Source organism: Oxyura jamaicensis, chromosome 5 (genome assembly GCF_011077185.1).
Source record: "Oxyura jamaicensis isolate SHBP4307 breed ruddy duck chromosome 5, BPBGC_Ojam_1.0, whole genome shotgun sequence".
Taxonomy (NCBI): Eukaryota; Metazoa; Chordata; class Aves; order Anseriformes; family Anatidae; genus Oxyura; species Oxyura jamaicensis.
Window position 1 is genome coordinate 15678637 of NC_048897.1, and position 16589 is coordinate 15695225.

Sequence of the window (16589 nt, forward strand, 5' to 3'; positions counted from 1 at the left end):
CTAGTATGTACAGCACAAAGCCAGTTCATACAAGAAGCAAGCAGAGATGAGAAAAACATACAACTAGCCCATCCTTTCTCAGTACAGAACTGTTCTCTGTACTGTTCCTCTGGGTTTTTATAGTCCAGTTTCAAACAATATAACAATGGTGTCTCTCATGCTATGTTTGGATAGGAAATTACAAAAAGTTCCTCAATATTTAGTCTTCTTGTCTTTTTCCTTCAGTCTCTTCCTCAAGGTTTGGTATAGGTTCAAGAGACCCATTTCGTGCTATTTTTTTACGTGGCACTGTGTATGTTTGTATTACAGTATTTTGACTTGGTAGCTGCCATATATTTAATCCTAATATGTGGCTTCATATCAATAACATTACAATACCAAAACTAATGCAGTTAGTGAATAACTGTACATAATACTCACATTTGGTATATTCATAGCATTTCATTTTTATTATTGCACTCTTGACTGAATGTACTATTTATCACAGCTTATAAGGAATGATCTTTGCTAACACTATTAAGTCACTCAAGTGTGCTAAATTGTGGCACCAGAGCAGGTGCTATTGTATGCAGTTCTTTTGGAAAGAAAGGAAAAACCCTTAAATGATCCTGAACATTTATACTGAAAGGAAACAATCCTTTATATTAATATAAAAAGATTGTTTTGTACTCAGTCAAAAGAATTCTTGGCAGTCAGTTTAAACTTGCCTGTATATATAGCATGCTGGAGCCTGCTAAGTACTTCTGTTTTCTTTATGGATGAAGCCTTGGTGCCAAGAGGTCTGCACCACATGCAAGTGTAGATACGCTTGTATCTGATGGATCGTCCCATAGTGAACCACATTGTATACAGGATGTTCAAACATGTATTGATTATGTGGTTCTTTAGTTTACAGCAGAATTATAATCTGATGCTTTAAAGTACATATATGCAATCAATCCTCATGTGAAGGAGCTCAGTACAAAAATATTCTATGTTGTACACTAGATATTTGAGTAATATCATTAGAAAAAATGTATAGTATACATTTTTAATGTATCACCGTAGCATTATTGTGAATCTATACAGTTCCTTCAAGCATCATCTTTGTGTTGACTATAAACTGTTAACGTATAATAACGTATGAACTTTACTGTGTGTAACTATTTTCAGGTTTTAGTACCACGTCTCATAGTCAGCTACAAGGGGAAACCTCATATAACACAGCTACAAAGTTTTTATTGGACTACGTTTATGTTTGTTACATATCTGTAAAACTTTCCTTCAACATTGCATTATAGAGTAAGAAATTTGTATTTGAGGGGAAAAATGACATTTTGATTAGATTTTAGTCCATCATGCAAATAAAATGGAAATATATATGCTTAAAGACTAAATTGCTTCTGGTACTATGGTGCCAATTTCCAACTGCTTATTTGCAAAATATGGACAACTTGACAGAACTACTACTTCTAAGTGTAGAAATGGATACAAAATTTCTTAAGACTGCCTTATGTTAGCAATTTTTGAGAGGGATTATATTAGTTTACAATGCCTAGCTGCATAAAAGATGTAGCTTATGCTGGTAGTATTTATTTGTAAGTCAGGACAGGAGTACTTGAATGATTCTTCTGGAGCAGCTTGCATTTTCAGAAGTTTATTTCAATCTTTTGGAGCTATGATAATTACATAAAATGAAAATAAGACTTTGTTGATAAGGCAGTGATCATGCTATTTACCCAAACAGTTTTATCTGCATTCAGTCTTTAACTCATATTTTTCCATCACTCAAATTTCTTTTCCTCTCATTGCTAGTGGAATCTATCAATGGACATTACGTTGTTACTCCTTACTGTATACTGTTTTTAAAACTGTTGTTCTGCTGTCACACAACCATCTCAGTACTCAAATATACATTAGCTGTTGTTGCAGTATGTGTGGTGTTTGCTTTATGGCAGGACAAAAGAGCATACTTGAAACTAAGTTTTCATTTGTCTAAAATTCAAAAGAATGCTGTATTCTTTGAAGTACTTAAAAACTCCTCAAGCAGCTGGGTTTTAGCATTTAGATGCATTTGGCCAGTAATGTATGCACAAAAAACAATCCAAAACAAAACAAAACAAAAGCCCTTGAGCACATATATAATTGTAGAAAAGAATATAGAGAGATTGGCCTGAGCTTTGTTCCCAAAACTGTTGTGGAAAGTCCTGCTTATCAGAGGCGAGGAGCCGCAAGCTGAGGCGCATGGGAGAAGGAAGGAGAGCCACAGCCTGCCCCCCCTTCCCCAGTCTCACTGGCTGCAGCACGCTGGTTGTGTTTTTCTAGCCCAGGAGCAGGATACACCTCCGCCCTGTGTCCTGCAGGGCAGGTATGAAAGCCTGAATCTAGAACTGACCTAGTAGGCGAATGTGATGTTTCGTACCAAAATGACTCCAACGTAGGTGTACGTGCACAAGGATTCCTTGTATATGTCCAGTGTATGGACTCCTAATCACTTTTCACTGTTAGTGCAGGAAACTCAAATCTGCATTTAGGAAATAGTTTGATTTTAAAGTAATTTTTTTCTGGCTGTATATAACCAAATTTGATATGGTGTATTGAATCCCTTCACATGATTGAATTTATTAAAGTATAAATAATATGCAAGGCTGTACACATAGTATTATTTCTTTTTACAGTGTCATTAATGTGGCATGATGATATCTTGCCACATCTTCAGTTATTACTTGCTTCAGTGAATGGTAACATCATCAGTGAGTGAAGATGATTGTATAGTAAATGTTTTAAGTTCTGTTACTGACTCATGTTTCTTTGTCTTTGCATTTTCTTACCTATAACTTATATTGTTAATAATAATAATTTTAAAAAATGGAAGAAAGAAAGAACGGGGGGCAGGGAAAGACACCCTGAGATTAATAAGCAGCCAACTTTGTTTCCTAGTTTCCTTTCTTGTTACCTGTTGTTTGATTTAGGTCACATGGTGATATTTCTAAAAGAGACCTTTGAAATCTAAATTGGATCTGTCTCTGTAAAAATTATATGTATTTTTTAAACCTTAAATCCGGATTACTTGGAGAAACTAAAGCATTTATACTTTTCATCTTGTAAAAAGACTGTGTATAAATCTTCTTTGCTAGGTGGTGCACATGAAGGTCTCCAGCACTTGGGTCCTTATGGCAATATCCCAAACATCGTGGCTGAGCTGACAGGAGATAATATACCAAAGGATTTCAGTGAAGATCAAGGATATCCTGACCCCCCAAATCCCTGTCCTATTGGAAAAACAGGTAATTCTGCTGCAGCCTTCGTACTTCTGCATTGACTGTGCTACTGAGTCTTCCAGTGATTTGCTAAGCAGTACAACAGTTGATCATTAATGTGTGTTTCCTTTCATTCTATACCCCAGGAGAAGAACTGTAGAGCAATCAGTTGTTTTATATTAGATTTTTTATTTTTTTTCTATATATGCACCTTCTGTATTGCTGTATGCCTGCTAGAGAAGGTGAGGTGGAAGAAATCATCTTGACCTTGGAGTAGAAGTTGCCAGGATTTATGACAGCATCTTGTTCCTGAGGGAGTTCATTTTTAGGCTGGCCCCTGAAAAAAAGTTATCGTTCTGTACAGATGAGGTTTACCCTTATTTTAGGACTTTCATTGTGCCAAGAGGAATGAAACTGTCTGCCCTGATCTCCAACCCAGACCATGAGTCAATATTTAAGATACCTTGGCTCCCATCCATGTGGCTTTATAGCTCACTGAGGGTGCATCCGCGCCAAGAAATGGAGAACTATGTGAACGTACCCCAACTCGTTACAAGCAAGCTATCTCTAGCAGGGTAGTAGTGCAGCTGGGGAGAGTGGGAGTGGTGGTATACCTGAGACACCTAGTGCGTCCCTCATTCGTTCGGACCGGTGTGCATCCTAAGCCATGTGTGAGTTCAGTGGTCTCTAAAGCAGCACTACATGTGCAAGATATAGACATACCCTAAGGAAACTGATCTTTTTTTCCTGTTATTTGAGCCAAGAAATGATTTCCAGTACAGAAAGTAGTAGTAAAATACCCATTGGCTGCCTTGGAAGCTGGAACTGGGAATGAGCACTTTTTTTTTTTTTTTTTTTTTTTGTCGTTTTTTTATTTGTGAGCTAAGAGATCCTTTCAAAATTTATTCTCTTAAGTCTTCATTTGTGCTCTTTGGTAATGCAAAACAGTTGTCCACGTTTTTATTTAAAAATATTCTAACTAGCTTAGTTGTGAGAAACTTTGCAAAGTGTTTTTATATTTCATTCAAAATATCATATAATAAAAGAAATCCAAATAGCCATCCACAATGATTTCTATTACAGCCTGTTTGGTGATAATGGCTGCATCGCTTCTGAAGTAGTATCTCATCTTCCATTTGTTCAATATAGCTGCTTCTGACAGGTTGCAAATGATGGTTTTAGGTTTTCTCACACACAAAAGCACATAGACTTTTTATCTTCTGTGCTTGTCCAGCAAACTTCTGCAAGTGATTAAATAAATAAAATAAAAACCTGGCATCCAGAGAAATGACTTTGAAAATCCCTTTAATTTTTCTTTCTTAGGTGAAATAAAAGTTGTTATCTAGACCAGTACAGTCAGATATGAGCATGGGGAGAATTCCTCGAGAAGTGCTGCCTGCTCAGATAAACTCTGTCATAGGTACGGTGAGAGTGAAGATACCATCTACTAGGATTAGAGTAAAATATTTTTCAGAGCCTTAAATGGAAATTCAAGTGGTGACTGTTAAAACTGTATTATGCATACAAATTACCGGAGGCCTTCCTCAATCAGGTCTGTGGATTTGCTTAATGGAAAACAATTTTTCCAGTCACTGTCTACATATGCACATTCCACAGCAGGAATACATAAGCCTCGAGCACTTGAGTTTGAAGACTTTTCGATTAGCAGTCACACAGGGCACACATATGTCCAGCTTCTCTTTGTGTTTTCTACCCAAAGTCATAGACATTGACAATGTGAGGAGGTCAACCAAATTTCTGTTGTCACCTGCTTCTCTCACGAGATGGCCCTGTCCCTGCTGAGACTGAAATAAATTTTAAGTGCTCCTAGTTAAAAACTATTAGTTTAAGTGCACAGAAACTGTTATAGTTTCCGAGTCTGTTAGCTAGCATGGTTACTTTTCCCACTTCTTACTTGAGATGTGCCTTTTTCTTCCTAAAGAGAAAAGAAAGAAAACTGGATTGACTGGACCAGGAATAAATCTCCTTAGGTCATTGAATTAATTCATTTTTATGTTAGGTCTTTACTGTTTCCCACATCTAAGGGAAAAAATGATCCACCTGTAAAGCTTTTTGCAAGATGATCACACAAGGATGGAAGGGAAGGTCCACAGTGTTCCTTCTGTAGTGTGTGGATGCAGCATGCAGCTTCTGGTGCATCTTCTGGTGGATGCAGCTGCTTGCTGCCCCTCATCATGCCCTGGGTGGTGGCATCTCCTCAGGTATGTCTGGGAGCAACAGGGTTTGCAAGTGCATGATGCTGGCAATGAAAAGGGAGCTCCAGGAGCAGACTCTATCCAAAGAGCTGATCTGGCCTTAAGTTCCTGAATTGTTGTTTAATCTAAAGGTCACTTATTTTGGTAAAAAGTACATAAGTAGACTTTTGAAAAAGATATTATAATTGACATGACAATGTCTGCAAAACCATCCATTGTGATAAAAGAGGTTTCTACACTCATCAGATTAGTTACCAATCTGCACAAATATCCTTAGCATACGGCTTCTGCCACATTGCATTTTTAAGGGAATGTATGATGTGTAAACCATCCATTTTTAACAAAATAGCAAACCAGAAATGGAGCCCCACAAATAGCTACTTAGTGAAGGAAATTCTGCCTTTGCTTACAGACTCATTTTACCATGAGCTTCAGAAGTATTGTTTAAACAATTTCTATCACTTCCCGAGGGCATTTAAAAATGAAAATAGGATCCCTTCCAAATCAGTGTAACAAGCAGTTCAATGTAAAATTTATCTCAATCACTGATTTAAAAGAAAAACAAAAAGGAGGTGGGAGAGCTTGGAAAATAAATTTTGTTAGTTTTGGAGTTTCATTAAATTATGGGGTTCTTTAATAAATATGTATCCTGACAAACTCCTTTCAAAAGATAAAAAGTAAAATAAAAATGTATTTCCAGTTGCCCAGTTCTTTATATGCTTTTTAAATTGCAAAACTGCATTTAAAAAGTTTGCTGCTAAAAGTGGATATCTGTGTTTTAAAGCTACTAACGACTCACTGCTTTCTAACATGCTTTTGCAGTTGATGATGGATGTCTAGAAAACACCCCTGACACAGCAGAGTTCAGCAAGGAATACCAGCTACACCAGCACCTTTTTGATCCAGAGCATGACTATCCCAACATGGGCAAGTGGGTGAGTACATAAATGTTGGTATTTTTGCTGCTTGTGAACCTGAGTTTTGTCTGCTGCTGCCCAGATTCTGCAGAGCCACAAAGAGAATACTGGGCTCATTGCTGGTAGAATTATCACCCTAAAGGAAGCCTCTCAAAAAGATGAACTTGCCCTTAAAAATACAGAAATAGTGGCTAAGAAAAAATGATTGATGAAAAGCCCATAAAAGCAGAAAATAGAACCCCCTGTCTCATTATGTCCCGGAGCATGACAACTATGTATGTGCGTGATGAATGCAGCAAACCACATTTCAAACTGCGGTGCGCCTGTAGCCAAAATCGGCTCAGCATTTTATCACGAGACTCCAGAACATAAGTGGGTTCCTGGGCAGAGCCTGGCGCAAACCAGACTGGGGCGGGTGGGCAGTGCTGGAGGGGGCAGTTTGCCCTTGTGCTGTTGTTTCCCCCCTTCCACTGCTTTTGGCTTGCATGGGAGCAGAGCATCAGTAGGCTCTATTGGAGCTATTTTACTGTATTTTATTGAAAGCCTATTTCATACATTGCATATAATAAATACTGCGAGCTACACTAAGGGTAAAAATCTTGCTTTACACATACAAGGACTTTAATAACTCCAGCTAGACTATTTCTTCAGGCTAGAGGCTCCAAAGAAAGCTCTGCCGCTTAATCTTAGATTACATCAGTTAAATGTCCGATCCCAAATCCATCTTCAGGCGCCAGGAAAACAATAACAATGATCATAATTTATGCTGCTAGAGCAAATCATGAAATCTCATTATGCATTGTTACAGCACTTTACTTAAGATTGCCCTAAACCCATGCTCTCTAAGCATATATCGATAAAAATACATGTTTGGCAGCCTCTTCTGCTGCTGTAATTGTAAGACAATGATTCATCGTTCGTGATCAAACCAATGTAAGATTTATAGTCTTAATTACTTATGTGAGTGCTAAATTTCTACAACAATCATGCCAAAAATCCAAATTTTGGAAACCCCTGTTACATTCTAAGTAATTACCATCAAAGGTTTTCATTTTAAAAACACCAGATGGTGAACTTTATTATTTATGCCAGATAATGCTGTTAGTTTTCTTATTATTCAAAAGTAATTTACTTTCATAATGCCACTTTGAAGACTATAATAACACTTCTGCAAATCTTTGGCCTACAGCATTATTTCAGAATCAATGTACATACTGTGTTGTCATCAGCAACATACATAGTTAACAAATGGTAGGTAATCATTAGTGAATACTGGCCTTTTTTTCATTTCTCCATCCATCACTACTAATTCAGGGAATAAACTACTCACACGTAGATTAAAACAGATTGTTAGGTCCCAAACAGTAATAATATCTAGTTGCAGTAGAGCCAAGTCCCAATCTTTTTAATCAGAGATGAAACAGCTGGTAATGTACATGAGTAAATGTTCTGCCGAGATCCAGAAGTATTGCCCTGACTGCCTCCTCACTGTATATCACTACACATTAAAAAGGATTGGGAAATACAGTGGTATCCATTTTTATGGCTGTTTTTGTTATTTTTCCCTTGTCAGGAAAAATAAGAGCTGAAAAGCACTCTAAAAATTAGCTATCTGAGACTTTATAAAGGAGAGAGAAAGTTGATCAGATCTTTCTCTTAGGTCACTTACTGTCATCTGGGCGAGGTCGGGCATAAAAGCATCCCAGGGGGGCAGGGGTTAAAAAGAGGAAGTTCAGCTGTGTTTTCTTATACCAGTATCAGTACAAATAGGAAATGAAAAGCAACGATGTTTTTCAACAAGACTTTTTTCTACTGAAACAGCGAATAACATTTCACTCTCAGGGTAGAAATAATGCCAGTTGTGCTTATCAGCTACAGAGGACAGATCAAATTCAGTAGAAAGAAATTCAGTAGAAAGAAAAGTTATAATGAGCAGTGTTAAGTGCATCTTGCTTTGGCAACTGACATTTTAAAATATCTGGCTGGCAATGGTGGTTATTATTAATGGTGGGTTATGTAGGTTCGGTACCCATCTTCTGCTTCAGACAATAGATACAAGTTATTGAATTCAATGTAGTATGCTTGGTGTAATAGCAATTATCATGCTTGGTATTCCTGATGGACTGCAAATTGACTGACGCAGGAATAAAAAAGCCCCCTTGAAAGTGTGCAACCTTAGTAATGCAATTTTCTTTTTCACTTTTGCTTAATAATTGTGCAAGCCCACATTACAGAGCTGCTGATCATTACTGACCTAAACAAGTTTCAGTGACCTCTGAAAGACTGAAGGGTAAATCTTTCTGGCACTGGTTGCAAGCATTTTAGTTCCTGAGTTCTTCTGCCCAAAACCCAATCTCCAAGTACCTGGTGGGTGCAAGGGAAGCTCCAGGAGCAAGAGGGAAGGAGTGGTTCCTCGTGCCACTGCTGTTCCTGCAGTCCTGAGGCCCTGCAATGTGCCAGGAGTTCCCCTTCACTCTCCCCCTGAAGCAACATTTCCTCATCAGGCGTGCAGCTCATCTCCAGCTGAGGTTCATTTTTAGCTGGGGAAGCTCTGTGCCTCCACGCCTAAGAAGCCCCAGGCGCATGGTGAGAACAGCGAGTGCTTCACAGGCAAAATTCAGCAGCCGATGAGCTCAGGGCCTTATGCCACGGCACATATTTCCAGAGCTGTGGTTCGCCATTCATGCGCACCCGTAGATCGAGCTTCATAACCCCATTTGCTTTGCACTGCATGCAGTGCTTATAAGTAGTAGTTACGGTCTTAATGCATTCCCAAACAGACAAGGCAAATATGACCTTCCTGAGCAAGAACACTTCAATTGTAAGGAATTTTCCAGAGGGACAGGAATGTTAGCTTCAGTAGTCATGAAATTGTTCTTATTTCAACGACATTATTTTTCCTCTCATGAAAAGTATAGCCATATAGTTTATGAAGAGAGGCTTCAGTGGCACTTTGTTACTACAGAGAATAATTTACATGTCCATGGGTATTTTTTTTAAATGTTAAATTTATGTTTTCCCTAAGTGAGTTTGCACAAATGACTAACCAAGAATGTCTCTCTTGGCCAACTTCATCTCTGTTCCCTTTTGGCACGGTTCGGATAAAATAACTGAGGTTGGGCAAGAGATAGGCCTTGCGAATTTTGGGCTTAATGAACATGAGAAGTACAAACCAGACAATTTTGGCAGATGTCATTGTAACACTTGAAAATGTTTGTTTTTTCTCATATCAAGGCTGTGCAGAGGGTAGAAGTGTTTTGGTGAATGTGTCTCGCGCTAGAATTACACTTTCTATTTATATAATCAACGTTAGGTCAGTTGTTTATAGCAGAATTAATGGCCTTGTTTATACAGTGTTCTGCTTTTATACATGTAATTCTTCTCTCCTTCCATCTTCAGGTTAGGGTCTTGTTTTGTTTTTCTGTATAATACACAACTGAAACAAAATGTGTTGAGCATGTGTGTGTTATTCCAGACTTTATTAGAACTCACTACTTGTATGAAATATAACAATATGTGGATGCACTCATATAAACCGTGGTCAGAGGGTTTTTTTGTGTTTTTTTTTTTTTTTGTTTTTTTTTTTTTTCTCATCATCATAACTTTCCTTTCTGCCAAGATGTTTTTGGCAGTTTTTAAAAGGTTCACCATTAAAAATGTTATGGACCAAATGGTTTTTAGAAACTTTATTGAGGGCACTACTTAAACAAAGGAAGAGTTGGCGCTGAACTCATTTCAGCAGAACTTTGCACTGGAAAGTGTTGATATCTGGAAGGGAATAAGCAAAGACAACAAAACAGTAGGAATCACACTGACTGTAGTTTTTAAAATGAATTAGAAAATCCCTTGTAAAAAACAAATATTTTTGCTTCTGTTCTTGTCACCTCAAATCTATAGAAAGATGTATCAGAGACAGGACTTCTTCTCCCTCCCCCCTCCACTTTTTTTTTCTTTATTTTCTTCCTTTTTTAAAAAATATATATATATGTATTTTTACTATGTATCACATGATGTGGGACTTCCAACCTATATCATTATACGAGCATGTACTTAGTGTGCTTCTGCGTTAAGCTCAAAGATACAGTGCAACACAGTGGAAAATTACTGGCTTTTTAGTCGATGAGACTGACTGCTCCTGAAGAACTGCAAATGTTTATCTGGATATTTCTGCTAACATTCTGGATATATTTATCTTTCCTGTAAAACTACACACCCATCTAAGCTTGCTTATGAAATGTTCATATGCTAATATTTAATAGCAAGAGTAGTATTTTTAAAAGAGTGTAATGAATTTGATGTCTATGTTTTTCCCCTTCCAGAGCAAGAATTTACTCTTTGAGAAGATTAATGGTGGTCCAAAAAGAAGAAAGAGGGTAACTATCGGAATAATTTATAGTCCCTCTATCATCTACAGGGCTAATAAGAATTAAAATCGTACTTCTGAAAATGAAAGTTAGCCTAATGCATCTATGTTATACCTTAGGTAATGCCTGAAGTCAGGGAGTCTCTGTGATAAGCTACTACAGCAGGCTCCATGACTGCCACTGAGTACAAGACGTAATTCGCTAAAGCCTGTTGCATTCTGAAGATGCACTTCAATGCAGAGCAGTTGTTGACAAATTTTGTATTATCTGTGGTGATCCTGATTCCATGAAACCATCTGAAATTATTCAAATTTCTTTAAAACAGAATAAAAATTTTCCTATTAAATGTATTGGTAAAACTAATTACCATTACCCATATGTGTCAGTATGCGTCTGAGTGTAAATGACAGCAGAATTGGTCCTTAAGCCTATGAAATTTGACTAACTTGCATACTGCAAAGAGGATCAGAATTAAACTCCTAGCTCTGTGTCCCACTTGCTGGGAAGACAAGGATGAATGGCTTGTTACCTTGCTGGCCCTTACACTGAGAAGGAGATGAACATACCACAGAGAACTTTTGCACAGTTCGTGTCACTATATTCTCTTGTTTTTCAGTAGCATCAGCCTGTCTTTTATCAAAAAATCACTTTCAGACAGAGTAGCAGTCTTTACCTTTGCTGCTGGTATATTTTTTTACAAGAAGAAAACGAGGCTTTACATTCTGAAGCCTAGCTCTCTGCCAAAAAGTAGCTTTGTAAAATATGACAGCACCTTTTATACTGTAAAAGAAGTAAACTTGGGTTGAAATAACTGAAGCGTAAGTGAAGGTGATGTATTTATTTATTTATTTGTCTGTTTAACTCTCAAACCTAAACTTTTTTCCAGAAAGGGAGAAGTGAGCTGATTTCTTACTGATTCGCACATCATTGGTAATAAACCCTGGTCAATTATAGGTAACAGCCTATCTTCAGCTTAGTATCTGCCTTCCACTTACATTTGATTTTCAAGTTATATTAAAAAAAAAAATGAAAAAGTATGGACATACTATTTTTGGTCTCAAGTACGTAGAATTTACTCTGGAAAGATAAGTATAGAACACCATTAGAACACTCTTTAGAATACTATGTTAAAGTACAATTAGTGAGATACATGAGAAGAAATAGTACATATACACATTTTCTGTCCACGTGCTATAACGTGATATAATCAAATATAAGACAACTAATGGTTGTAGAGACATGACAGACCCTGTGGCCAGGAATACCCAGAATTTAGGAGGTGAAAGTGTCAGTTTCTTGCTTTGCAGCAGATTTTTTTTTTCTTAGCACGGGTGTATCATTTAGGTGTGAATTTAACATCATTTAAATTATTTTACTCTTTTGAGAGTGATACTGTAGTGGTTGCTAATGCTGTAATAAACCGTTTGGACTTGTCACTGTATCAACAGCAGGACAACCTAGAGATGACAGCAGTGGAGTGGTGTTTTTTTTTTCCAGATACCAAAAAGCCCATCTGACTCCCTTGTACCTGCTGTGCTTCCTGTCACTCCTCCGTGCCCTTCTACACCAACAGAGCTTACTAAGGACAGTTGCTGGCAACCGTTTGCTCTTTTGTGTCAGGACATCCCAGTGTTAGATTAGAGCACGTCTCCAAAAGTCCCATGTTTGGAGAACTGGGCTGTTCATGAAGAGTAAGGGCACTGTACAATGCTGTATAATGCTATAGCGTAACCATCAGAGGGTGTCCATGGGATTAAAACCTAAGTGTTTGTCCATAAATGTATATTTATATGGATGTGTATAAATATACATATACACACACAGATAGCAAAGGTATGTATTTACCATTTGCCACTGTTTAACTTTTGCAGCCCTTGCAGTGGAAGAAAAGGAGGCATACAGGGACCTCTAATTAAACTAGTGATTCTCCCTTTCTTGAATTTCTATGCATGGGTCCTACCCATAATCTAATACCCTGAATATGACAGGAGTTCTTCTATAACAACAGTCACACTGTACACAGCTCTGAGCCCACAGCAAAGGTATTCCTGAACCACATTGCTTTGAATTCAACACATCTGTATGGGATTTAAAAAATTTTAGTCATATCAGCCAGAATTTTTGCATTATATTTTGTGTTTTCTTTTGTCTGTTGAGCATTCTTTTTTTTTAATGTATTCTCATTCTCTTCTACTTTATTTCAAAAAGTAGCAAGCAAGTACCATTCCAAAAAAGACCAATTAATCTTCCTAAGAATCTTCAAATAATTCCTAGAAGTTTATGCAACAGCTGAATTTCACTAAATTAACATTAAACAGAACTTCTTTTAACAAACACAAACAAATCATTTACATGTGTCTTATTTTTAACAATTTAGAGCATTAAATAGTTAGTTTTATTTTCAAAGATTTTTCCACATTCATTTCTGGTTCTTAATACTTTTATGTTTTCACTTGTAGCAGGCAAAGCATTCAGAAACAATACAACAAAAAAAACGGGCTGCTCTGCGCTGTGCTCAAGTATTAATGATAGCTTCCACAAATGCGGACAAACTCAGGGACTTAAATACAAATAAAAACAAATCCAAATATTTTCCAGAGATTTGACAAATACTTGGGATATTTGAAAAGAAGTATTTCATATATATTTTAAGTTTTTTTCTTTGTTTTTGCCTAGTTTTGAACTCCTAGTTTTTAGTGAAAGAGACATCTCAAGAAAAGTAATTTATATGATGGAGAAGTCTGATGAGAATCAGGAGATACTAGAAAATTTGAATTCCTCCAAAGTTTATCCCTAGAGAGGCAAATAATTTTATTGTCATCAAAAACCAGCACACTAGATTTTTTGTCTGTATTCATGAAGTAGAGAACATGCGATTGCATTTTGCATACACAGACACAGTGGGTGTATGTAAGTAATACTCCTTTAATTTTAAAGCTCCACAAAGCTGCTTGATACTTGCAGATACAATTAACACATTTTATTTAATTGGTACAGATAAAACTCAAGCAGAGGCTTTCTACATTACCATGATGTCCAAACAGTTTTGAGACAGGATCTGTTCATCTTCAGGTTCACGTTGTGCTGCTTACATGGCGCGAAGCGAAGTCAAAGCCTCGCCAGGGATCTTCTTTCCAGCATTCCCTTGTTCTGGCAGTGGTACGAGGGCCATTTCCTATGCCAAAATTTTGCTTGGCTCTGCTTCTGTGCCAGCAGTTTTTTATCTCAGCATCAAGAAAGGGAGCAAAGATAGGTTTCCCGGTGAGATGGGCTGAAGAGGAGACTTAGGTCAGAAATGGTGTCGTAGTATCTAGCTTGTCTCCCAGCTTAAGGTCCATCAGGGAGCAGTGATTTAAGCTAAAGCTTACCTGTACAGCCACAGTGAGTTCTCTCCTGCCTCAAGAATGAGGGGATTAGATCTGCTGCTTCTCTGCTGAACTGGGAAAGGAGGAGCAGAGGAAAAAGACAGTGTTTAACCCAGCCTGTCCTGTACTCTGGGTAGTCCTCCTCCACTTGTCCACACTGCGGGGTAGGTAGCAGTTTTTTGGTTTTAGTGGATTGGATTAAATTCTCACACACAAAAAATGTATTAGAAAGCAAAGCACTGGTTGACTGTTAGATTTTACTCCCTGGGAGTAATTTTTTTTTTCTTTGTCTGTTAATGTTTGACATATAGAAATATATGCATATGTCCACTATTCCTAGTTACCTTTTCTGTATTTTCCTGTTTCTAATAAATATAAATAATTTTACATTTTTTTTCAGAGTGTGAACCCATATCTGCAAGGACAGCGACTGGACAATGTTGTAGCAAAGAAGTCTGTTCCACATTTTTCTGATGAAGACAAGGGTCCTGAATAAGTACAGTAAAAATGAATGATGAAAACTCATGCCATCCTTTGCTAGATCGTAATATTGCTTATATATAATCATCTATTAAAATCCTTGTGAATGGCAGCATGTTTATTATTTATATAATTGTAGATTAAAAACAGCTGTATTTATAACAGTATGTTCTCCTAGATAACAAAAATATGGTTCTGCTTTTCGTTAAGCTATGGTAAAAGGACATTTCTGTTGTTTTTATTTTAGTCATGGAGCAAACTTTTAAAATGTTAGTCATTTTAATAGCTAACGTGAGGTAAATGGTCTTAATGAGCGGCTTGTAAATAGGAAGATGTAAAAAAATGCCGTCTGACTCCAGCATTTAATCTTAAATGTTACTATGTTTGACACATGAAAATTATAGTTTTATGTTTTGTTCACAAATATTGTTACTTAGCAAAGACAAAGTATTTATTTTACCCAGAGAATTTTGGCTTTTGGTCTATTTTAATAAACATTTAAGCAATCTACAAGGTTTGCAAAGTGACGTTTTCCAAAATATTTTATAGGCTCATCTGTCTCAGTTATTTCTGTGCAAATTTAAAAATTAAAGAGCTGCTTTTTTTTTAATCTGTCCACTGGAATACTTTTCTGTTAGTTTTAATCATTCCATGTCCATAACTTTCCTGAACCCTTGTGCATTTTACTTCATTATCAATGGCACTTTGGGGTGGGAGTTAATCTTCCCCTCTGTTCTTTTGTCTTAGTAAAGGCAGCATTTGTGCATAATGAAGTGCTTAAATTAAGTGTCCCTGGAATATAAGTGAAGATGGAGACAGTTATCTGTGTTAATAAGGTTGTGCCAACATCCTCTGAATGCAAATCCAGGATGTGAAGGTCATAGCAGTTGATGATCTTCTGAAAAGCTTTGATACTCCAATAACACTGGTAGCTATCACTGCTCTTGAAGTCACTCCAGGAGGCTTTAAACTGCCTTTTTGCCCCTAGGACCTGAGGAACTTTATGGCAGCAAACTGAGCTCTGGATTTCTTAAAGATGAGAATACAAAATTAAATAAAATTGTTGTTATTTTCAGGGTGCATCTGAAATAGCACAAGCCAAACAAGCCATGTACATGTGGCATTGGAATTACAGAAAAAAAGCATTAGCTTTGAACTTCAAACCTATGAAAAAAAAAAAAAAAAAAAAAGTCTAGTTTTCTTCCCTGTCCTACAAAGAGACAGTAAAATAAGATAAAATAGGTGAGACAGTAACAGAAACTAAAGGTCCTAGCTACGTATGATTAAACTTAACAACATCACAAATATGACTCTGTATGGTATTTGCTATTTCTTTCCTACCAGTAAGTAATTCACAATAAATTATGTATGCAGAGAGTTGTTCCTCTCAAGTTATTTATGGGCGGATTGCAAAACTCGGTAACATTCTAGGCTGAACTATAAAGTCTTTCATCATATTTCCTCTTAAAAAAAATGCTGGAAGAGAAAACTAAGAGAGTATGTAATGCCGTGGGGTATATAATTGCATGTGGCATGAAACGGAGGAGTTTCTGTGAAATGCTGAGCTCCCTCAGCCTCCAGGGCCTTAAGTGGGATGGGAGCACCCTGGCTGCTCGCAGGGCAGGACTCATGTTCTCTGCTTATTTTAATTTGCACTCCCACTTAGTCTTCACTCAAGTACTGAGAGCTGCAGAGGTGCAAAGGTTGTCTCCAGAACAGAACACGTATCATGTCATTAACTAAAAACCAGAGCCCCTTGGTATCCAGTGTCCGAAAGTATACCAAATTGCCATTCCTTCCGCTTAGCCCCACAGCCAGACCCTCCTACTGACAAAGGGGCTCTGACTTTATTTCCACTCCTCGGAAACTGGTGTTTCCTCATCTAGTCAACCATCTTATCTACTTTTAAAGTAATTTGAGCTACATTCTGGCCTTATTAACTGCAGTAAAATCCATTTTAATCACACACAAGAACAAAAGAAGAAACAATGAAGGTAATTTGTTTCAT

The 16589-nt window shown here is 37.2% G+C and overlaps 1 protein-coding gene and 1 long non-coding RNA gene across 4 annotated transcripts in view; one reads left to right on the forward strand and one right to left on the reverse strand.

Annotated features, from left to right (window-relative positions):
* The window catches only part of LOC118167476 (neuroendocrine protein 7B2), a 42882-nt gene extending 26924 nt beyond the window's left edge, over positions 1-15958 (forward strand). For all 3 annotated transcript variants that reach the window (XM_035326871.1, XM_035326873.1, XM_035326872.1), the window contains exons 3-6: positions 3117-3266; positions 6278-6390; positions 10692-10745; positions 14502-15958. In XM_035326871.1, the coding sequence (XP_035182762.1) occupies positions 3117-3266; positions 6278-6390; positions 10692-10745; positions 14502-14597 (413 nt within the window). In that variant the 3' untranslated portion in view covers positions 14598-15958. The remainder of the gene's footprint in view (positions 1-3116; positions 3267-6277; positions 6391-10691; positions 10746-14501) is intronic.
* LOC118167477 lies at positions 13333-14553 on the reverse strand. The gene is made up of 2 exons (XR_004751159.1): positions 14105-14553; positions 13333-14007 (listed from the first exon to the last, which is right to left on the reverse strand). It is a non-coding gene; the product is annotated as an uncharacterized LOC118167477 (long non-coding RNA).
* Positions 15959-16589: the final 631 nt, after the last annotated feature.